This window comes from Acanthopagrus latus, chromosome 1 (genome assembly GCF_904848185.1).
Source record: "Acanthopagrus latus isolate v.2019 chromosome 1, fAcaLat1.1, whole genome shotgun sequence".
NCBI lineage: Eukaryota > Metazoa > Chordata > Actinopteri > Spariformes > Sparidae > Acanthopagrus > Acanthopagrus latus.
The window spans coordinates 9,047,728-9,072,390 of record NC_051039.1 but is presented as its reverse complement, the minus strand read 5'-3'; the positions used below and the strand labels follow the sequence as shown (position 1 = coordinate 9,072,390).

Here is a 24,663-nt window from a genome sequence, read left to right as displayed (position 1 = left end):
TGGCCGCACAATCTGCCGTGAGAGGCGCGTCAGAGATAATGAGGGCGACACAAGCGAGTCCAGCATGAAATCGTGAGAGATGGGGAGGATGTCTGTTGGAGGTGACACGGGCGGCGGAGGGAAACACAAGCAGGAGGAAAAAAAACACACAAAAAAACAACCCTACTCACTTTGTAGAAAATCATCTTTAAAGTGCCGTAGAACCCCATCCTTGTAATCCGGTGTGTTTTCCCCTCTCTGCTCTTCAGTGGCAATCGGTGGAGTCCGAGCGTGTGTGCGCGCTGGGGAGACGGCTCTGACGGTGTGAGGGCAGCGTACTCTCAGGTAAATCCGACGCCGTCTCTGATGTGAACATGCTCGGGCACGTCACCGGACTGGCGTGCATGCGGTAGATTCCCCCGGCGAAGGCATTCAAAAGAGGCGAGTCAAAAAATAAAAACAAATCTCCGTGGTGTCGCGCCGGCGTGAACTGGGGCTCGGTCGGTGGGTGAACAATGCGATGCGACGATCCCGGAGGCGTGAGTATGTGTGTGTGTGTGTGTGTGTGTTTGTGCGTGTGCGCCGCCGACCAGCCTCCTCACCGAGCAGGGAGTGAACAGATGAGGGGAGAAAAGAGGGTGACACTCGGCAGAAAAGGGGGAGGAGTGGAGGGGAGAGCGCGTCAGAGCGCAGAGCAGTGCCCTCTTCCTCCTCACAGGCTGCGCGGCGGCTCCTCCAAACAGGATCGGATTACAGCCTCCCCGGTGGAGACGACACGAATGGTGCAGTCCAACATTCAACACCGTGCGCAGCGCATCCTCTCCAAGAGCAGGAGGGACCGGGGACATATGTGAAGCAGAGGAGGCGCGGCGCGCACACGCAGCGGGGTGGGGGTACGCGCGCTGCCCCTTTTGCATTAGGAAGGTGGACCTCCAACTTGTTGCGGAATCAAAACGCCTCCACCGCGCAGCCCCGCCCAACGCCACCGTCTCCAGGAAGCACCCGCCTTCTGATGCGCGCTGCATCAAATAGATCACACATCACACTGAGGCGAGCAGATCTACCTGCCAGTGAAGCCTCGGTACAGACGTGGGAAGTAACAGCGCGTTTACTCCAGTATTGTTGCTTAAAGGGCAACTCCGCTAATTTCACATATTAAAGCGCATTTACAGGTCTTGGAGGAATGCAACTCAGTATGTGGCAAGAAAAAGTAGTATAAAGCCTTTTTGTGGCTCCAGAGAAAGATGACAAGTTGTCTCCAGTGATGTCACTCATTGGCTGAATGGCATTCTGGGTAATGTAGGCTCCAGGCTTTGAGAATGCTTTTCTAACATTGATGATCAAAAGCATTCCACCACAATGAGAGATATGGCCTTTTTTTTGTTCCGCACATCTTCCATACTTTTCAAAACCTGGTGCCTACATTACCCTGAAGGCAGTTTATCAGATTATTTGGCTATATACTACTTTTTTTTCGTGTATGCAGTAGTACTCCCCAAGACCAGTAAACACATTTTCATGTGTAAAACTGCCAGTGTTACCCTTTAAGACTGGCTACAAGGGGAAATTTTGTACTGGGTTAGGTTTTAAAGACCAATCTTATGAGACAATCCGATTATAAAATATCATGGCTGCAATTTTCAGCAACAAATCATCCACAGAATACATTTCCAATTTATCGCTCTGTCTGCGGTACCAGTTTACTTTTGATCCCATAACTTAATTACAATTTTGAATGCAGGACTGTTTCTTCTAATTAAGTACTTTCTATAGTGTGGTATTGCAACTTTTACTTCATATTGATCAGGGTGCCCAAAATGTTTACCCTTAGAGAACTAAAACTGAAACTAAACAGAAGACCATGGGCCAAAAGTGAGCACCTTTTGAACTGTATCGTTAAGATACAATATCATACAGGGATCTAAGTTCCATGACTGACTGACTTCCTGTGCAGGCGTCACTCTGCCCAAAGTCATAAACGATCATGAAAAATGATTAATTAGGGACCCTACTAATTAAAAGAGCATTATTACCTCCACAAAGTCAAAATAAATATAGATTTCTATATATTTTTTACAGTCATTAGTGACTGAACATTATGGCGACGCAACTTTGGCTCATGAAGTGAACAATCTGAATACTTCCTCCATCTCTGCAGATGTGTGTTGAACTGGACTGGAGGGCTGCACTAAAGACGGCCAATGTCCCAACCAACCGATCACATGACAGAAAACAGTCTGCCTTTACAATCTATCAGGCAACAGTTTGAATGGACCAACATCTGCCGCACCTGCTTATTTGCACATGCATGGAAAAGGCCAATATTTGCATTTCAGGGTAAGCAGGTACTGAGTGAGTGCACCTGCCCAGTTACCAATTGTACAAATTGAGAACAGAGAATATTAAACAGTGTCTCTCGCCAACTGTGTTACGTGACTGGGCTGCAAGATAAAAAAAACGAAACACGTTTCTACGTTAAACTGTCCCGTTGCTATTTATACACAAAGATGTTTGTGTGCAGTTTAAATTACTCCTGAAGTGATGGGCTTTCCTGCCGTAACGCTCCTGCAACAAGAATGTTTAAGACATCCATCCAGTTCATACCAGTTCAGGCCGTGTCATTATTTTCAATAGATCTTTTGCTTCTCTTGACCTCACAAGACATCGGCATTAGATCATCGGAACAGGACACAACAATGAAGGGTCGTGGGAAGGGCTCTATTCACAGGTGATGGAGCACTGAAAGCTGGCAGCCTTCCAGACACTCCCAGCTTACACCTGTAATTACTGAATGACCTGGCACAGGGGGGGAATTTTAGTTACTGAGAAGAAAAACTTGGCAAGAGGCTTCTGGTAAATTCTGCCATCATGTGAGACTAAAATGTTGAGTTATTTTGGACGAGACAATAGACGAACAGATGCGACGTGACGTGCACTCTCGCGGTAATCGTGCATAAGATGAAGGATTTTTACTCTGGATGAATGTACCGAGAGATATAAATCATGCTCATGCGAGAGGACACGACAGGTGTAAAGCGACTTGGCTAATCCAGGCATTTTAGTCACACTTTCTCACCGCAGCACAGCATTCAAAACCGGCCGAGGTCGGGCTGCATCAGACGGAGCAGCTTGAGCTTTGTCTGTGTGTGTTTAAGGTGGCCCTCGTGAGAAAGGCCCTCTCGTAGCTCTCTGCCGGCTCAACCTTTACACAGCACATTGGAATGCTTGGCATGCGAGAGGAGTTGCACTGTGGCCTTTGAATAGGCCTTGGCCTCCTTTGTCGCTCTCCTTCTGCCGGTTGGTAAAGCATTAACAGGCCTCCCTGGACCCCCACTCCTGACACTGACCCCCCGCTTATCAAAACCAAAGTCCTGGTCAGTGGTAAAGCCCCCCAAAAAACATTCTTTTCTCAAATCAAACCCCCTTTTAGTTTCTCGTTTTGTCAACAAACAAACAAACAAACAAACTTGTTCAGGTAATAGTGCTCTTTCAGACATCAGCTCCTTTTGCTGCAATGTTTGAACAGTGGCGGATGGATAAAAATACACTCATTACATCGCAGTGCAGTGGATGGCTTGTGGGGAAATGCAAATGCTTTCTCATTTGACTGTGCACAAATAATAGACAACATCACTGCCAAGGTTTCAGCATACTGACTCAACAGATACTCCACGAGCCTGCAGATAAGTTGGGCATCCTTGGATCCATGAAGACACAAGAGGGAAATACGAGAGGGCATTAATGAATGAGTGAGTGGGACTGAACCATTTGGTTGCAATTATTTATCACTTCATTTACTACAAGTTACTTTTTAGTAATTTCTTATGCTAGTGTTGGTGTTTAATCTATAAAGTAATGATATAAAGGGGGGCACAATTACAGACAGCACAACAGTAGAAAACTCCATTTCGATTGTCTCTCCATCCAAACAGACATTTTACAAAGCAAATGTTTAATATATTTCAATTTGACAAATGAATCTGGAGCTGAAACAATTAGTTGATTATTCAATGGATAAATAATTCAGCAGCAATTGTACAAAATGCCATAAACTCAGAAGATTTGCTCGTATTTTATGGTGGTAATTTCCATATCTTTGCAGAGTTTCCACCACTGTATTACAAAACCAGTGGCGCCATGTGCTTACAGCTAAGTTCCAGCCCCAATCTAACTGAAGTTTCTTTGAGATCGACAATAAACAGTGGTAGATCAGCAATCAGCGCTCATTCCAATGGGCGACGATTGCAATGTGTGAGCTGTTAAAAAGATGCAATCCAGGAGCTTGCTGACCTGTTGCCAGCGCCCACTGGATATCTTGCAGGATAAAGAATCTGGCTGAGTGACTGCTTGACGACATCATATCTCTTAATGTTATGTGTGGACCACGCAAACTACATCGACTGCAAGACTCCTGATTACAAGACAGAAAGTTGCGCAGTGCCACCAAGGCATTGAACCAAAACGTGGTATACAAGTAGCAACTTTGACCCGGGCTCGCTTAAGGTGGGTTGACCTTTAAGATGGACCAGCCACTTTAAATCCAAGTGATACGCAAAGGGGAACTGTCTTGCTTCATAGACCAAATGATTCACCCAATAACCATTAAAACAATCAGCAGATTAAGCAGTCACAAATATAGAAACGTATTATCTAAATTACCGGATTAGTTTTCCGTTGAGTCCCTGATAAATCGTTGCAGCCTCAGAAGAATGAGTTACACATCTAACACCTGTCTAGCACAATTGGAGGAATGTGGACAGCCTTCTATTCGAAATCGACAGATGTTGGTGGGAAAAAGCTACACTTGAGGAGAAAGGAGCCTTTCTTGAGCAAATGTTTAATGTGAGGTGGTGAACTTGAAGGAGGCAAATACCTCCTGGGCAGTGATGCATCACTAAACGGAGCCGTGTCATTGTGCGGTTGTCCCCTCTGTGGAAAAAAATGAGGACTAGGGGGTCTCCTCTCAATGGGTTTTTCTGAAATGGGGAAGTGTGAGCCCCATTCCAGGCTGGACAGATGCAATGCGTGTGTGGGGGAGGTTTGATGAATAAGGAAACCATGGATCATGGCACTCTGCTAAGGATAATAATAGCATCATCTGCATGGTGTTGAATTTACATATCCTACAGCCACCCACGCGACTGAAACGTTCAAGTTTGAAGGGGTCAGGTCAGAAAAAGAAATTAAAGCAAGAGCCACTGGTATCTCCCTTGTGACATCAATGGGCTGTTTGGAAAATAAATGAAGAACAGGGGTCGGCATTTGCAATTATTGGTGATTATTTAGAAATCTGAGTTTAAAGCAGATGCAGCATTTCAAGATGTATATAAATAGAGAAGCCTGGGAAAAGACTTAATAGGCAATGGTAGACACAATCAAAATGAAAACATGTACAAAAGATTTAAACACAAATGTGTTAAGTGTTGTTTGTCAGTCAACAGAATCTAAATAGGAATGTCTGCCAGTTAATGAGTGGTGAACTCTCACTGTAAGATAAAAACCAATACAGGGCAGCCGGGGAATATTCCCTTTCTTTGGACTTGTATAGAGTCTGATATAAACTGGCTAAAAAAAGACATTTGATTAAAATTGTGCAACCAGGGCCCGTCAAATCCCAAAAACATCTATTTATCTTCTGTGATGTTTGCTTTAACAATAAGTATGAGGCAGTAAAGCAGAAAACCACAGTAATGATGTGAGTTCTTGGCTGTAGAATGTGTGTGAAAGTGAAATAAGAGGCTCTGGGCTTCTGTTACAGTCCTCCCTACTGTACCTGAATGTGTTTTTTCCACTAGGATGGCAACAGAATCAGCCAATCATAGGAATCCCTTTAATGACCACCCTCAACCCTTTCTCAGCCCCTAACCTTGTTGGATTTTTTGATGTCAAAGAACACTGGTTGGCTATTATTCTACCTCTTCTACTTTTGCATTGAAAACTCAGCATAAAAAAAGAAAAAAAAAGAAAACATACATCTTGGGAAAAAAAAAAAAAATCTTCCTCAAGCTTAAAATCTGGACTTCTCTACAGTCCCTTGGAAATTGAAGCTACAGAACAGCTTGGACCACAAAAATGAAATCTCTACTGAGGCTTCATCTGTAGCAGGACTACCATGCCTAGAGCTCTGTTCAGTCTCTTGTCACACAACATTACAGGGAATAACAGTCATTCTGTCTCCTTATTTAGTAATGTGTGCTATTAAAATTGACCACCGAGCCCTCAGTGAGGCAATAAAAAAACCGAGAAGCTGATTTCCACCATGGAAAATAAGTCAGTCTGGTGTGTTTTGGGAAGATGATATTGACTCTGTGGCCTCAATATGTACACTGAATTAAGGAAATCTGCACATAGAAAGCCAAAATACTGCTTCATGCTCAACCCTGCCCTTAACAACATAATAACTTGTTGACACATACGGGTTCTGTTTGGCTTCTGAATCCCCAGTTTAACCCTGGAAAATCTACAATCTGTCACTTTTTAATTGATATGTATGCAAGAAACTGTCTCTTGTGAAAAAAAATGAAAAAAATGAAAAAATCAAATAACACAACCTCTTATCTTTCCGCAATTACACACACAATAGCACCTGAGAATAATATCATATAACATCCTGGCAGAGAACATCTCTTCCCAGCGGGACTACAAGGGCAGCTGGACGACATTCAGTTGTCCCTGCTGTCCTGCTGGGAAGAACTGGGGATAAAGATGGACACTGCATCACTTGGTTTTCCCTCAAAGGTGTTAAATTTGATGCGGTAGAGTAATGAAGTTAAAGTAATCAATGACTGAGTGCGTGTCTTTGCATTTTAAAGACTTGGTCTTTGCTCTCAATCGTTATGTTGTCCAATCACATGCGTCATACCCAAATCCTAGGACCATCTGCAATGTGCCCAAAGCAAACAGCAGCTCAGCAGCACCAGCTTGCTGGAAAAAAGCTTCAAACAGGAGTTTGTGACCCTCTCCATGAGCCACAGCTGATCCTCATTACATTTGACCTACAATACATCTGCAAAGTTGGGCAGCAAGTTCGGATGGCTCGGATTCAGTGAGTGAACTCATCTTCTACATCTGAAAGGCCTGTCCAAAGTCAAGTTTATTTGTACAGCTCCAAAATCCCAAGTTTGTCTCAGAGGACGTAACCATCTGCACAATAATATGTGTACAATGGCATCCTCAATCCTTAGATAAACAATACAGTATAGAGAAAGAAAACCAGGGGGAAAAAACCTTTCACCTTAAACAGACATAGAATTGCACTTTTCTTTCTCCAAAATTAGTGTGTATATGTTTTTTTTTAAGGCTAAAGATTGAGTCCTTTCCCAAAACCACTGTACGAGTTCAGCTTTCCATGTGTTTTTTATTGTGTTCCATGGTGATCATCACAAGTGCATCGAATAAACAGGGAACAAGACAAAGTAGCAGATCATATACCTCTTCAGAATACATCCAGAGGACACTTTCTAACTAACTAAAACTGTTGTTTAATTCTCAATTCTGAATTAAACACATTTTTTTTCTGGAGCTGTTGATGGAAGTAGCTAAGCTAAGCACACATGTGCATAACCAATCACGCAGCTAGGCCACGGGTGATGTAACAATGGTGGTTACTTTATAAAAAACTTTTACTTCAAGCTCCATTTCAAACTAAGTGCTGACTGAATGATGGTCGAGTGCTGCTTGAACAGAGAAAGATGGAGAAGTACCAACAAGCCAGCCTCCTTATCTTTAATGTGTGTCACAGAATCTCAGTTAAAAAAGGGCTGAACATTTTAGGGAAACTGGTGTGTCCACCCCGGTGTTGAAATTTCATCACAGCTGATCAGAGCTTGAGTCTGTAAACTCCCCAGACTACTGCAGAGCCATTTACACAAGAATGAATGCTCATTGTACACATTCCTATTAAAGACAGACACCAGATGTTAATGGGTTTTTGTCCAGAGAGGGTGCTGAATTACAGTGAAGATAGCAATAGTTTGACTTAATAAAACGTTAAATGTTTCATTATTACATAATGTAATAAAATAGTTACAATTTAAAGTAAATATTGAGTGTAATCTGTTTCAAACTCAGACCTCAGAAATTTAAGTCGTGAAATGAGCAAAAGTCATCATTCAGTAAGGACTGTCAAAAAGTTTAAAACAGCTTTGGCCCTGTAGATAAAGTTGACTCGGAATCTCTCTAAGTCAAATAACTTCTCCGACAATTCTAATGTACTATATGATAAGTATCCTGGGAGGTCACATTCTAAAGTCAAACTGTACATGAAAGATTTCTCCACAGAGGTATTAACATTTACTTCCATTTCTAATCCTTCCGCAACGATAGGCCTATCTGGGCTTGCATTTGGATGCAGCCTGAGCTGTCATATCTCATTCAGAAATGAAAGAGGGTTATGGAAATGTGTGTGATGAGCCAGGTGAAACTTGGCCAGGGCTGGCATAAACATTTACACAGAAACGAATAAACCTCTTTAATCATCCAGAATTACCACTCTGCATCCTAGATGAAGCAGAGCGAGCCAAATTGAGCCTGCTGGGTGTTGCTTGTCATCTGTAGATCCCTAAATATGCTTGAGAAGGTGGTGGGAAACCATGTGGGGACACTCTGACGGAGACTTGGTCGCCTGCCTTGACCTGAACTCGCTACAGAAACTCGTGCATTACACTGTCTTTGGTATTTTATCCCCTCTTGTGATACTGATCTCATCTGGAACACGATCTACCCGTATTACCCTTTATCTCTTCCACAAAGCAGTAATTTGCGTGTTTGCTGTTCCAAATAAATGGTTTCAAAAGAAAACATGCCTGAGCAACCTCTGAACTGAGATTTTACCTTAATCTAAGTGGATCAGGGATCAGAAGATGCTATTAAACACAGTCTGTTTGAAGCCAAGAAATAAGCAACAATATTGATCATTTACCCTTCTTTTAGGCATTAACCTCTGTTGACAGCAGCGTGGCTTTAGGGATGGCAACATTGCCTTGTTTGCTTCGGTCCAAACTGAAACATCTCAGCAACTATTAGATGAATCACAGCGAAACTTCGTGCAAACAGACACTAACAGTTCTCAGACAACTCTGATGATCACTATGAGGTTGACAATCTTGAATGAAATGTCTCGACAACTACTGGAAGGATTGCCATGACATTAGACACAGACATTAGCTTCTTGTTATACAATAAAACAGAGCTGCTGCTATATAATCTACATGAGGGCTGGGCGATGTGGCCTGAAAATAAGGCTATATTTTAGGCTTTATCATGATATACAACATATATATCTCAATATTCTTAAATATTGGAGACATAATCAAATCGCACAATACTTTTAACCAATGTTATTGCGCTAATATTGTAGGGATGACTATTGGTACATCACACAAATATTGAAACATTGAGATTTTGGATAAATAATAAGTAATGTAGATACAATGACTAAGTTGTTAAAGGCAAACACCAGAACATGTCTGGTAAATTTAAGAAAATTAGATAGCTTTACCATAATGCAGCATTTAAAAACAGTGATATGGCCACTTAAACCAAATCATGATATCCAAACTCTAGGAGGATATATAGTCTCATATCACGATAATACCATATAGATATATTGCCCAGCCCTAAACAATAAATAGTATATATCTTCATTGTCAATAATAAGGGATGCAACTCGCTAAGGTTTCAAGTAATCCAGGTAAACATTCAAAAACACAGAATCTACTCTATCTTGGCTTAAGCTATATGGGAAGCATTGCTCTGCGTTTGAAAATAGTTTGAAGATACATGCCAATGGCACTACTATTAATACTAATATGCATTCTGATTGCGTTCCCATTGCCAATCTCTCAGGAGGCAGAGACGCAACAGAGTTTAGTTGGGAATGGTGCCACCCGTCTCAGCGATTTTTCTCAAAAGGTTTCCTTGAAAAATCAACAATTTCTACTGTGACCACAAATTTCATTATAGGACGAATTGTAGGGTCTTTCTCAACATAAACTTTGAGGAACAAAAGAGCGAAGAGTGCAGGGCGGTACGACATTCACTGGTAAGATAAATGGGGGGGAAAACTTTTTAACAACTTGTACAATGATGAAGTTTAGGAAAGAGGAAGGAAATTATGTGAGGAGGCTGGGAAAGCAGTTTTGTCTTCAGGATGAAGTACTATAGCTGTTGTCTCTGTCTTCTCTGATGATTAAACCGAGGTGGGTCCTAGTGACAGGTGGGCCTGACTAATGAGGTAATCTGGAAGGAACATCTTTGCTCAGCTTTAAGTTGAAACACAGCTGTGTACACCCCATTCTTGATAGCCAGGTTGAGTAGAGAATGGCATAAATGGATAGTGACCAAAATAAAAAACGAACCACAGACATTCGATAAGAGTGAAATGCGTGACTCCAATGTTGACATAGAAATCCAATTTCCAGAAAGTGAAGGGCACATTTGATCTTGCTTAGATGTGTCCACTGGCCATGCTTTGAAAGCCGAGGCTCTTGTCTAAAGTGTCTGGGATTATTGTTATCTCTGATGGACCACCAGCCGAGTGGGCAATAGCAACCTTTTTAGTGCATGACTTGACTCCTATCCACTGCCATGTCCGATGGCACAAAGTCAGACACACGTAATGGCTATATTTCAAAATAAGAGATAAAAGAGGCGGCGCATGAAAGTTCATACATCTTTGTATTTGGGCGTTTGTTGGAGAAGATGAATGATGCAACATAACAGCAATGCATCTCGCCTGAAGACTGGACCAGACTTGACCAGATGAAACAACTAAAGCCCAAACATGGCTAAATTCATCTCTCCTACGATCTGAAAATCACACACATTGTTTCTGCTTTTGCTACCATGATTTCTTCTCTTAGTGGTGTACTGTGTAACTGGCAATGAACAGCGCTTTGTATCCCTCCACTTTAACAGATAAAGTCACTAAAAATGGTGTCCACTGTGAACACAAAAGAAAGTCGAGTTATTACTTAACAAAAACAGTCTTCTGAAAACTGCTTGTGGAGAGATAATGCAGCAGAAGACGATCATGAGTAATGCCGTCATGACTGGGCGCATGAAGTGCTGTAAACTTACCATATCTACTCTGCTTTACAGGTAAGACCGAGGATGAAGTAGCCTTTTTGGCTGAGGTGATGCGAGATAATGAGAAAAGTAATGTAGGTTGGAATTTCTATACAGAGTGGACTAGACTGGTCACGACACAGTCCAAGACTTAAAAGGCTACATAGAATGACAAGGGTCATAAATGCTTCATTTCAGGAAGGGCAGAGGAGCAGTGAACCTTGGATGGACTTTTGCGAGAATGTTTCACTCCCACACAAAACACACCGACACACAAACACTTGATACTACTGCAGTATAGACAGAGCAGACCTCCTGAATGTATTAATGCAGAGGCAACTGAGTGTGCAGATTGGAGACTCTACAGTGTTCTCTTGCAGTGAATACAAGCCTTCATGTGGGGACAATTATAAGTGAGTTTTAAAATATGTAAAGACAGAAAGCTACAAAATACATGAGGTAGCTATCCTCCCTATTGAGTGAAAACCGTACATTTGTATAAATGTGCCAACTAGGTCTGCAGTAGGAATTGGTAAGGGCTGAGGTTGCAGGTGGTTCCCATATGTCCATTGAATCTCAAGGTAGAAATGTGTCTGGCTGTGAGGGATGGCAGCATGGGGCCTCTGAGGAGGTAATATACCATGCTGGGCAACACACAGACAGACAGAGGACAGAGGAAGAACCCAGCTGCAGCCAAAAAGAAAATCTTTAATGGCTGGACATGCATTTAATGTGAAAGGGGAAGCATAGCTCCTCAGCAAAAGCCAGACTTCAGCCTCACGTTACTGACACACCTGAGACGGAAAGAGTTGCGTATAGAGCCTAAACCTTTGGAGGAATAAGACCCGGAGTCCCAATCAGATTCTGTTCTGTTTATTGATGGGAGGAGAGCTCAGAGACTACTCCTTAATATTTGACGTTAAAAAGTGGATTTACCTTCACTCCCATTTATCAACCCGACTACAGCGGCAATCCAAGGAGGTGGCGGCCATTTGTGGGATGTTTATGTGCTATAACGTCGACTACCATCTGGAGCTGGGGAGCTCACGGCTAATGTACAATTAAGTACTCTAGCTGTTTGGGGCAGATAAACATTGCATGAGTAACGGGAATAAACACATGTGATCCAGCAGTCAAACTCACTTCGCCGGTGGTGAATAAACCATTAAACAGCCACCGCTGCTGATAAAAAATCTACTTGAAGTAAATCGGGCACAAATGTTCACGAATGAGATCGTGTTTTACTTTTATTCACATTTAGTTCAGTCTTGTTTGCCGACATCACTATCATGGAACCATAGACCAGGGAGCAAATGAATCCCACCATTACTCTGTGTAAATTTAGATTTGTCATTTGAACATTGCTGGAAACATTTGGAATAATCTAAGTACACACCTAAACACAATAGCTAACAAAACTCTAGTCGTTTAGACATTTTAACACAGAATTCTTACACATTTCATCTTTAAAGCAATTGGTAAGCAGGGTTTTAGAGAACATTTCTATGATGCTGTTCGTTGCTTAACCCTCTCAGACACGTATACACCAGAAGCAGTGGTTATGTGTCACTGATTCGATTCAGACTTTGCTGCAGTCTTTTCCTCCTCCCTGCCTCCAACTCATACAGCTTCTGACACATACTGGGAGCACTCCTACACACCGAGCTACAGAGAGGACACCACTCTCTTACTTCCCATCTTGCAGAGAATGAGGAAGGGAAGAATAGTATATCGGGTCATTTGGAAAAGCACCTTCAGGAGCTGGAGTTTCTGTGTTTGTTGATTTATTTGCTCATGTGTAGCGCTTTATGCCATGCATAATGGATGCAAGAATTCCCCCTAGAGCTCTGCAACAGGAAAACACTATGAGTACTCATACACCGGGCAGCAGAGTGCAAGTCTGGAGCATGGGATGAGATTGATATACGGCACCAGAGGCTTTGCAGGTAGAGCTGAATTTTCAACAACACGATGAAAGTTTTATAATATCAGATTGATCTTGTTTGACATTTATTCACAGGCACAATCATGTCCAACATTACTTTCAACACCATGATTCTGAAAGTGGTGCTGAAACTCAAGATAAAAATGTTTTTTTTCTTATAAGGGAATAAAGTATTTTCTGTCTCGAGGACAAGACAATTGATTGTACAGTCAACCATCATGTCTGTGCTTGACGATGATATCTTTTATTCTCATGCCAGATTTTAAAACTTTTATGTCTCATACCGCTGGCTGATTTTAAGCTTTTAAAATTCAACAGTGATGCTTTTTTTCTGTGATTGTCTCTGAAGCTGTATGTACTTTTGTTTTTCGCAGTGTTTGAATATCTGCAGGTCTCTCGCAAATAGATCTTGAATTCAATGACATGACTTAAAATAAAGGTTACATATACATTTTGTAGTGGTATCATTTTCCATCACAATGTTTATGTACACACTCCATTGCGGCTGTGGTTCTATTCTGTGCCCCTATTCTGACAGAATTAAATGGACTATTAATACATGGCTACAACTTTGCTTTGTTAACTTTGAACTTTGTCACTATTTTCAGTGGTTTTCAAGGTCAGAGGCGTTGTATTAACTTGAAACGATCTGTCCATTTAGCACAGAGGTCAGGCTCTAACACGCTGTAGCATGCAAATTTTCACCTTGTGGCAGGAAGTGTATTGTTAGTTCAAGCTATCCATTGTCCCGCTTCATTCTGCAAAACCTGTCATTCATCTTGATGAGCTGTCTACCTTGAAACGACATCTAGCCTGCGGGTGAGCTAAGCAGCACCCGTAAAGCGACCGCAGGCATAGAAGCAGCAGATGGCATTAAAAAAAAAAAGTAAACAAGCCTTTTTATATTTATATTTATACAGAAACTCTGGGGGCCAACCAGGGGGCAAAACACTTAAAGTTTTAAAGTTTAAATTAACATGATGCATGCGGAAAATGACAGAGCAACAGGGTTCTGTGTTATATCACTTGAAGTATGTTGTGTTTTGAGTGAAGCGTGCAAACAAAAGCCAACAATCAGAGTACTTTCCTCCTCTTCCCTTAAAACTCTTAAAAATTTAGGAGCCGTTATAACTCAGGATACCACAGAGCCGTCAAAAGCTTGTATTGGGTGGAAGGCCTTAACTCGCCCGCTGACATGACATGCTGTCACATCTTTTCTTGTGCTTTCCTCGAACTTTCCCGACGAAGAACAAACGCATGCCAACTGGCCAGTCAATGAAATGAGCATAAGAGTGGAAAATGGAAGTGAGGTTGGAACAACTTCCCAAAAATAGACTCCCCTCAGCACACACTGCCATGCCCTCACACCGCAACAGCACAGAAGGCTTTAATGTTTTCAACCGAGAAACCACGCCGTCTTCTTTGGGAGGATAAAGGCCTGCATTTCAAAAATAGCGGGACACAACTTGGGGGTCAATGACGCTCAGAGAGAGGAAGCAGAGTAAACCAAAGGAGTGTATCCAAACCTCAGATCTACCGAGTGCTTCAGCTCTACATCCAAGCAGAGAGTTGAGTGGCTGTTGACAAAACTTGAGCTGAAATTGATATCTTATTAACTTTATATTTGATAAAGTGCTGTGTTGTTGGGTTGCAAGCACCGTTCATGAACCCTCAAGCCAGACTCTGACAGAGCATGTTTACAGTCAAAGGCTATCATCTCTTTCTGTCACTTTCTATTTCCTCTGCCATGTTTCATGACCTTTGAGTCAAATATGAACTTGAATTCAAGATTGTAAATGTCAGGCGAGTCAAAATGATGTAGCGAAATTGGGTTTACTGACAAGTCGTGATGTTTTGCTTCTTATTTCATTCCGACAGTTTTTTGGTTGCTTTACTTTGTCTTTCAAACTGTGTAGGTGGGTATATTCGAGGCTAATGATATTCTATATTTGTCTTACCGTCAACATAAATCCCCATGAAAAAAAAATAAAACCAGTATCTCTCAGTGCTTTACAACTTTCCAGCCTGTCTGTGGTGCCAAGCCCATTAATTCCTACTGCAGCTGTTTATCTAAGGTAATGAACATTAAGTGTATTTAATTCAAACACTACGTAGTTTCTAAAAACAGATATATTTAGAGTGACGTGTGTATAGTATAGTGTGGTAGGAAGCTTCCTGGTGGTGCCGTCGAATTCATCTGACCATGATGTATTTTTTGTTTGTCGGCCAATGTTGGCTTATCAATTCTTGCGATTGCATTTACTTTTAAATAAGTAAATAAAAGCAATGTTCAATCGTGAAGAATACCATATCTTGCAAAACAAAATGTCAAATTATCATGAACTTTATTTTTTGCAGTAATCTCAAATTCAAATTGAGAATCCCACTGGTTTTTTGTCAAAGGATCCGAGGCGAGGCGGTTTTTCAGGTACGTTATCGGTGTCGCTCTATATGCTTGTTAGGATACAGGCTATTGTTTGCCTTTTCTCTGCGTTTGTTGATGAATGAAAATATAAAATATCAGATTCATTCGACAACAACAATAAAGAGTATAAAGCTGTTGATGCCGAACATTTCAGCCACTGCTCCTGCCTATAACCTGCACTCTGACTCTTTCCTCCCCTTAGCACACTGTCGACTGATCAATATTCCTGACAAGCCAAAAGAAGCTATCATTAGCAAAGCCTTCGCCATCTGAGTTCATGTTCGGGAGGTGGGACTCACTACACCAATTCAGCCGTGACCCTATTGCTGACCTTTAAATTTCACAATAGGAAGCCCACAATAGCTGCCATGTGCCTCGTGGTTTAATCTCCATAGCCCATCTGCTGTGGCTGCTGCCTGTGAGTTGAATCAGGGAGAGGAGAGGGAGTGCCCAGCTTCCCTCTGAAGCTCATGGGTGTCTGTCTCACTACATCCTGTGGGACAGCTGTATGTTAATGTGCACAAGAGGCCGGGGGACAGCAGCAGTCACTGGGATTGCCAGGCAGACACAGAACAAGGACCCCCTTCTCAGTGGGCAGCCAAAGGCATGAACTTGGCAGATTAGACATTCAGGAAACAAATAAGGCTCCATCACAGACAGGCATCCGAAATCAACAACAACAGCCGAACACACAACCCTGCAGAGAGTCCACAAATTAAAGAGAAAAAAAAAACTAAACTGTTTAAGCGATGAGTCTGAGAGAACTCTGCCTGCCACCTTGTGGTTTTCCTCCTTTTGCTAACTAAATACACGCTGTAATCAGGATAGACAACATGAAACACAGAAAATCCCTTAACTTCTTCTATCCTCAAGAGCCAATGTGTGGTAAAAGAAACTGCAGAATTAAGAATGTCAGTTTTGTTTTTGGCTTAAATCTAGAGAATCTAGAAGTGTTGGTTGTTTTTCCCCTCAAGACATTGCAGAGTGGTGGTCAGTGACAGCTGATGTAAGATTCTCAGGTAGGGCCGGCACAGGAAAAATGTTGATGCTTGGACAAAATCAATAATTCAAGGCCAGGCAGATCTGATCTTGACGCGATGATGACGAAGGACAAGCAGGGGCGTGGGCAGCAGTGGAGGACCCTGCTACTACGCCCACCCCCCCACACCCCACCCCATCTGTAAGCCGTTGCCTGGCAACAGGATTCGCTCTCACTGGCCTCCAGGCTGCAGTGTGCTGCCTCTGGCCTCATCCAGGGATAAGGCTGTTGTTTGCTATTAGAGTCAACCAATTCTGGCAATGGATGCAGGGGTTGCCATTCACTAACGAATTCTGCAGAGGCTGCTCACGAAGGCTTCATTTTTACCAGAACAAGGCCAATTCTCGCTCAAAATGTGACAAAGTCATACAGCAAGGTTGGGTACATTCCAGGAAATTCTTGCCATGAGTAGTATTACAATTAGTTCACCTTGCTCAGCTAACAATGCCATGAACATCAGGCTGCAGCTCCCCACAGGCCTGAGACAATCATCTTTAAAGAAAACAGCCCAGCCTCTAGAGTTTATCTTTCTCCCTCCTGTATTGGCCATGCCATCTGTCTCTGATGCACTCAGTGGCAATGTCTCTTAATTGTTATGCAGGGGAGATGTGCTTACACCAAATGGATTGTTACCAAGCATTCAGACGGTCCCTGAAATATGCACATCATCTGTGTTTTGCCTGCATTTTTCTCACAGTCATACAAAGGGCATCAGGCCAAAGACAATGAATGCATCACACAACTGTAAAAAAAAGTTTTTCATGATATTCACTGGATGATACAACCAGATGTGAGTGAGGAAGAAGTTGTGTGGCCTTGTCATTGTTGCTGAGGGAAAGTTGACTCAACTTTCAAACTTGGAGCAGTTACATCAATAATTACTCAACATGCAGGCTGGACTCTCACATTTAAATACACTACAACACAGGCTGCATTAATGATAGACTGGTGTTTTTCATTAGGAACAAGCTGAGCTAATCAAAAATGCAAATGTGAATTCACCCGACGATTAAAAAAATGCACAACAACAAAGTTATTTTTGTGGCAGAAAATGCTCGGAGCAAATACTTGCCTTTACTGGTTACTCATTCGCTGGGCATAAAATGATGCGATTTCTTTTTCTTCATAAGTAAACGTCTAACTTTTTTCTTTTTTTTTTTTTTTTACCAGAAGTTTAAAAAAAAAAATGTCTAAAACATCTTTGAAGACGAGTTGGAAGACTCTGACAGACATACTGTACACAGGAACCTCAATTTCGGTTATATAACACGACTACTCAGACATCAGCACTCTCAATTAAAACATTCATGCATCAAACTGCTCTCTGAAGTTCAACTGTCTCTTAAATCACTTTTTCATATATTATTAAGAAATACCAGGTAGTTAGAGATGCATTCACGTTGTCGGTGAAACCAGTGGGTCTCTGCATTCCAGAAACCACAGCAGACGACCACCGACTGCTTCCCGGAGAACAGTCTGCACTGCGACCAGCGTATCAGTGTAGGTACGGTAATGGATGGCGAGAGACCGAAAATAGTTTGAATTTTACACAAGATGTTCATGAGTTCAAAAGATAATGTGTCAACTTGAGAAAGCGGCAGTTTGTCATTAAACTATTTGAGTATAAGATTTTGAAAATACATTATTATAAAGACCACACACCCAATAGCTGCATATCCAACAAAGTCTTATTCAACGCTCATCAAAACCCATTACTGAAACCTTGTAGAACTGGTCACATATGTGAACTGGCCACAAAAGTGGCTTCACATAACTTTAGCCAATATTTGGAGCGACTGTGGCATGGTGACTGTAGGTTTTGCAGGTTTTGTTCTTCAATGCTTAAACTGAAATGGCTTAAGGAAACTACCCCTTTAGAGACTATATGGGCAAGAGCAATGCTGACAGCAAGTAATAACCTGTTTCAATGTTAATATGGGCACATACCATAAAAAACACAAACCTTTAAAATGAGAACTTATCCTTTAAATCACAACAAAACTGAAAATATGTTCAACTGTTTCAAACAACTTTCTTCACTGAGTCTTATTTTCTGTCAATATTCAGGACACAGACAATATTTACCATTTGCATAACATGAATATACTTTTTTTTTTTTAAAAACTTTGTTGACGGACAGTTGCCACAGGGTAGCATTTCCCATGTGTGAATCTATATCTCGCCAAGTACTCTGACACACACACCCACATTAGTATTGCAGTAATAAGTCTTTCTGGTAAAATTCAGGGTATGCAGCTTCATACTGAACATACAGTAACAAGATTATTTGTATCCCTGTTTACATGAATATGAGATTGTACAGGTTTCTGGAGCTCGTGTGCTATCCGTGTCGGCACGTCTTGAAGACTGCTAAACATGCCCACAAGTCTCTGCAATCTCTGCCAAGTCTGAGTTCTCTTCACAGTTCAGGATGAACCCACTGAAATTTACAGCTGTCTGGACTCTTAACACCGTCTGCTGGATTTAGCGTCTCCATCTGATCACCGCTGACGTCCGCCCAATTAAACCTTCACAGATGAGACTTTCATTTTGATTTTAAAAGCGTAAATCATCGTGCTTTTGTCATGTTCCTTGATGAAAAATAGATTTTGATTGAGATGCGCCCAACAATATCACCTCCTTTTTACTGAATGAACGAAGCTAACCATATTCAACCCATCAGGAGCAGCTTTGGTATCAAAACACACACTGTGAAATTGAATCTCTTGTGTACTTTCCCTTTTATAAGTGGTTTTACAACATAGCTCCCTGTTTTACAGTTTTTGAAAGGTGCATAAATTATCCAAAATGCTATAAAGTCCTGGCAGCACTGCGGGTAGTAAAATCTTTTTCAAGTATTATAACATAGATTTGTATACTGGCAAAGGGTGTCAGAGCACTCACATTAACTCAAGAGATTGGACAATAAATTCCTCTGCAGCCGAGGAGAACTGGCGTGCAATGAGATTACATTGAAGAATGACAGTTCCCAAAGACAAAGTGACATTTCATATCTCTCTTTGGGCAAAGAAAAAGAGGTTAATTCTTAGCTTGCAAATTCTACTCTTCCCAATAGTTGTGAGAACAGGAAAGTGGACGGGGAGACCGGCACGAACTTGGCAGGTGCATCTACAGCTGGCTAGGGGGATGGAGGCAGCAGCACAACCTGGCCACAAGGCTCTCTGCTGGCCCCGTAGGGTCCCGCTCTCCCACGCTCATCACAAATTAAAGAGGCCAGTCAGACCAGATCAGCACTTTCTCTTATCCACTGTAGCATGCTGATGTTGTAAGGAGGTGTAAGGGAGGCCCTGAGAAGATCCGGGGAGATGAAGCATGAAGTGCACATGTGGCTGCTGGGAGCCTAAAGCAACTTCAGTACATAGAGGGGCAACTTCAACTCCACTGACTTTGTTCGATCTAATATGCATGAGAACTTCACGAAAAGGACTTCATAAAGTAGATTTTGTGGTTGATGAGGCCAAAAATGATATTTGGGAGTTTTGGGGAACTCAGGAATGCACTAAAACTAGACTGTAATGTATAAGAATAATCTTGTCTTCACCATCTCATCCATCAACTCTACCCCTTCAGATATTAGAGAGTATATTAGTTGTCATGTAGGTTTAAACTAATGTTAGAGATGGTTGAAAGAGTCAGGTAGTCATTAAGGTCTGATATTCCTCTCTGAATGAATACAAACTGGTCCGTCCTGTATGTCCATAAATTATATTTATTTATAATGTTATATGTGCATTGTATCTATTGCACCCAGGGGCTGCAGAGGGAAATTAGCATTGAGCTATATTTGGTGCAGTACATTTACTGTACACGGTCACTCTTTTAAATAAACTATTAAAATGAAATGGATGAAAATCCTGTAAAGTCATGATCGTCCTATAAAACTGCCACAGATTTATTGTTGCTTAAATAACCACCATAAAACAGCAGATTGTATTTCTTCATTCAGGGTTGTACAGTATGTTACGTGCCGTCAGGTGTACCATGTCAGTAGTTATGACAGGGAGCTGTTGCTACACCACTATAAACACCAGTTTTGTAAACCTCAGAGTGAAGTTTCTGGAAGGAAGACTTCCAGACAGATGTTGAGATACTCAGTTGCAGATGGTGTGGGGGAACACCTTTTGTAGACTTGTGAGGCTCAAATATTTGGTAGTTTTAATGAGTAAACACTGCTAAATAGGAGGAAGGAAATTAAAAAGGGAAACTTGGCAGATATTCAAAATCATGTCACCGCGTGAGTCATTAAGATTCCACGTACAGAATATCTAAAAATTTACACATATCATTGATACAAATGATGGGGCAATATCCCTCACAGGTTTTAAAAGGTACCCTGTGAAATTTGTGACCACCACTTGTGCTATACAGCAATATTTGTATGAGTGTATCCCCATTATAAAAGGCAAGGAAGAGGAATAATGAAGCTAGTAAACAGTGATGCACATAAAGGTGGTTACATTTTGTGAAATTGGGGTTGCAAGAGGATGGAAGTGCTTTCAGGATGTCATCAAGGATATTACAATGCATATTGGTGTAAGAAACCACCAACTTATCAAATAATTTCCTAAAACAATTAGAGCCATCTGATATTGGCCTATCACAGATATATTGGTAATGGGGTATGTCAGATATGCTTTGGGTGATGTATCAATATTAAATCTCCAGTGAGGTTTGAGGTCCAGTGCATTGATGTTTGGATGATAACATTTATTGCTAAACTGGAAACTATCCTCCCTAACATCTGTACCGGCCCCAAAAATCTAATACTGGTTGGGCGCTAGTAATGACAGACTTACAAAAGATAGGTTTTTTTTGTTGTTTTTTTGTTTTGTTTTTTTGAAAAAAAGGATCAAAACCAATGCAGCAGAATTGAGGAAATCAATTTTTTTGTATTCCATGCCATCTTGTGTCATGTGCCATGCTTATAGCAGCGTATGTGGCCTTGAGATGCTGTCCGACAAACACTTATCTTGTCTCTGGAGCCACAAAAATGTTTCCAACAATTTCTTTCACTTGTGCAGCACTGGTAATACTGCTTAATCCTCAAGACCTATGAACAGACTTTCAGTGGTGTTATTGGAATTGACAGAGCCACTGAAGGTAACTGGTTTTCTTTTCTGAAATACTTAATAAAAAATAATAAATACTTGAGGAAAAACACCCTTAAAAACTACCAATATGCCTGAAATATCTAAGGGCTACACTGGATGTATTCTAACAGGAGTAATGCCTCATTACATTTGTTAGAGTGTATTCCATTAGCGAGAAACGAGTCAGCAAATAAGTATGGACAACATTTCAGAAGGAAAAAACATCAAGTGGGAAATGCCTGCCTCAGAAAGTTAACTTCAGTGTAATTCAGGGGTAACTTTAATTTGGCTAAACTCAAAGTCTTGTGTTTTTCCACTGGACTAGAGGGAGACAAGTGGGAGGGGTAACAAGCAGAGTAATGAGGCTGTACTAATTACATCAGAGCTCTGCTTAAATGAAAGGCTGTGGATGTTGCTGCCCAGTCAGGAGACGTAGCTGGAAAATCTAATGTAGTCATGGAATCCCTTTCATTGTCATCCATCACAGTAATAAAACAAGCCACTGACACGCTGCAGCTGAGATAAAGACAAAGCACAGAACATCCAGATGGTCCAAATATCTAATCAGCCATTCACGTGGCAGCAATGTATTAGGGCTTGAGGGCATGGTCAAGACATTTTCTTAAGTTTAAACCAAGCATCAAAATGGAGACGAAAGGTGAGATATGGGAATTTTGATGTGGAATGGTTGTTGGTGCCAGATGGGCTGGGTTGATTACTTCAGAAACAGCTCCTCTACTGGGATTTTCATGTGCAGCAATCTCTGGAGTTTACGGCGAGTGTTCCAAAAAAGAGAAACCATCCATCAAACTTCAGTTCTCTTTTCACCACATCACACCTTGAAGCAGATGGGCTACAGCAGCAGCAGAAGACCACACCAGGTGCCACTCCTGTTATCTCAGAACAGAAAACTTAAACAACTGGCACGGGATTGCCAAAATTGGACAACAGAAGATTTGTAAACATTGCCTGGCTTGATGAATCTCGATTCCTGCTGTAAGATTTTGATAGAAAGGTCAGAAAACATGGATCCATCCTGCCTCGTAGTTACAGTATTAACATGTTCCCAACAGCTACTTTCCCTGAAGTTTAAAGGTGCAATATGTAACAATTTTTTAACAGAATGAAAAGAAATACTGGTTTTGACATTACAACAAAGACATATCTGCATTACATGCTAACCAGCTAGCCCCTAGCCACTTTGTAGGGTTATAGTCTGATACAAAACAACATCAACCCCTGTGCTCCAAGCTCGGGGTACAGGCAGAGTTGACTAATATGACCACTAGTTGCACAATGAAATATGCTTCCCAGCTAAGGGCAGCTATAGCTAGCAGCAGTTAGCATACAGTGTGGTGTTAGATATCCGTGATCATTACGAACGTTGCATCTTATGCAACAAAACTCGACTACTCCCTGAAACAAAAAAGTTAATAACATTTACAACAATATTCAACATAACAACCTATCAATAAAACAAGAAGATTAACAGACTAGTATTTCTGACTCCAGCTTGCAGGGGTAACACCGTTTCATAAGGTAGTTGACTGATTGCATATGTTCCTATCTTGAACAATGAGTTCACTGGACTCAAATGGCTTCCACTGTCACCTTATTGCAATGCAAAAGAGGACCTTTGGGACGTGGTGAAACAGGAGATTCTCATTGTGGATGTGCAGCTGACAAATTTGCAGCATCTGCCTGGTACTATCAATATGAACCGGAATCTCTGAGGACTGCTCCTAGCACCTTGATGAATCAATGTTGTGAAGTATTAAGATGGCTCTGAAGGGAAAAGAGGGTCCAACTCGATACTACCAAGGTGTACCTATTAAGGTGACCAGTAATCACATGTATGCATCTTTGTTTGTGTGTGTGCATGCATGTGAGGAGTCCATCATTGACTTTCCATTTTGTGTTAGTAAATGAATCCCTACAACGACCCCCCCCCATCCTCATCTGAGGAAAGGATATTGATTGCTTTGTTACACTGCCTTAAGGAGGCCATGAATTGCTAATCAAAATCCAAATTCTGCAGGGAAATGCATCAGGGTAAATATTCAATTCTTGGCCATGCAAAACAAACAAGCCTAACTGTTGGGGGACTGGGAGAAAATGCAGCAGAGGCACAAGTTGGGATCTTGTTTAATTTGTTTTTCCTTAATTTGAAAATCCAGGGATGGCAATGGTATGCTTTGTTTTCGCGAAAAAGCATTATCTATAGTTTAAGAGAAATGCAAAAAAACTTTCTAAGGTAATCAAACATCAACACTAATCCTGAGAGTTAATCACTTTTGTCATAGATGAATCTCAACTCAAACTCAACTCCCTTCATTTTCAATCCAGGACTGCAACTGGATATCTGGATGCATTATCCAGTTTGTTAAAATGTAAGAAATCTGTGAAATGAGGCAATCAGAATTCTCTCCAGCCCAAACAAATGTCATTTAATTAAACAGAGTATAATAAACAGCAAAGAAATGCAGAAAATCATCAAAACCGAGAATCTCAAAGTGGGGAGTGTTTTTGCTTTTGCTTTTGGCTATTAGCATACTTAAATACAATGAACTTGGGCTTAAAATTCAAAGTTACATCTCACAGTTTGAAGCTTGGCAGAACACTAAGAAGAATTAACTGGTGACATATTCTGTCTGGTCTTGCACTTGATGCCACCCTCCTGTCTAATGTCTGAGCACTCTGAGATGGTGATAACACTCTGGAAAACACTGGAGTGTGTGAAGCACTGCTGTAACACACACACACACCTCGTTCCAATTGGTACTCCTCCATTATTATCCCCCCGGCAGCAAAATAATTTCCCTTCATGGCGAGATAAAGTGTGCATACTTTGACACGTGCACACAAGCATTTGGCTGAATACAAGAATCAATATGAGATGCCGAAATGAGATTCTTACTTCTCGCTTCGTGGACAATGCTTTTATTCAACGTGAGGTCAAAGTTGTCTGAGTCGTTGGAATACATATGGGGGTAAATACTGTCGAGCAGGAAAAGGAGCTACTTTTTCCTCCAATGGACACCAATGCACAAGGAGACAGATCAACAGGGACAGTTCTGGTTTTTGCTTCTCTGTGTAG

At 41.5% G+C, this 24,663-nt stretch overlaps 1 protein-coding gene across 3 annotated transcripts in view; it reads right to left on the bottom strand.

Annotated features, from left to right (window-relative positions):
• The window catches only part of fbxw7 (F-box and WD repeat domain containing 7), a 124,997-nt gene that overhangs the window by 29,236 nt on the left and 71,098 nt on the right, over positions 1-24,663 (bottom strand). The window contains exon 1 of one of the 3 annotated variants that reach the window (XM_037099950.1): positions 171-766. The exons of the other annotated variants lie outside the window; for them this stretch is intronic. Coding sequence (XP_036955845.1) covers positions 171-209 — 39 coding nt within the window. The 5' untranslated portion in view covers positions 210-766. Of the gene's footprint in view, positions 1-170; positions 767-24,663 lie in introns of those variants that run through there. 3 annotated transcript variants of the gene reach the window in all.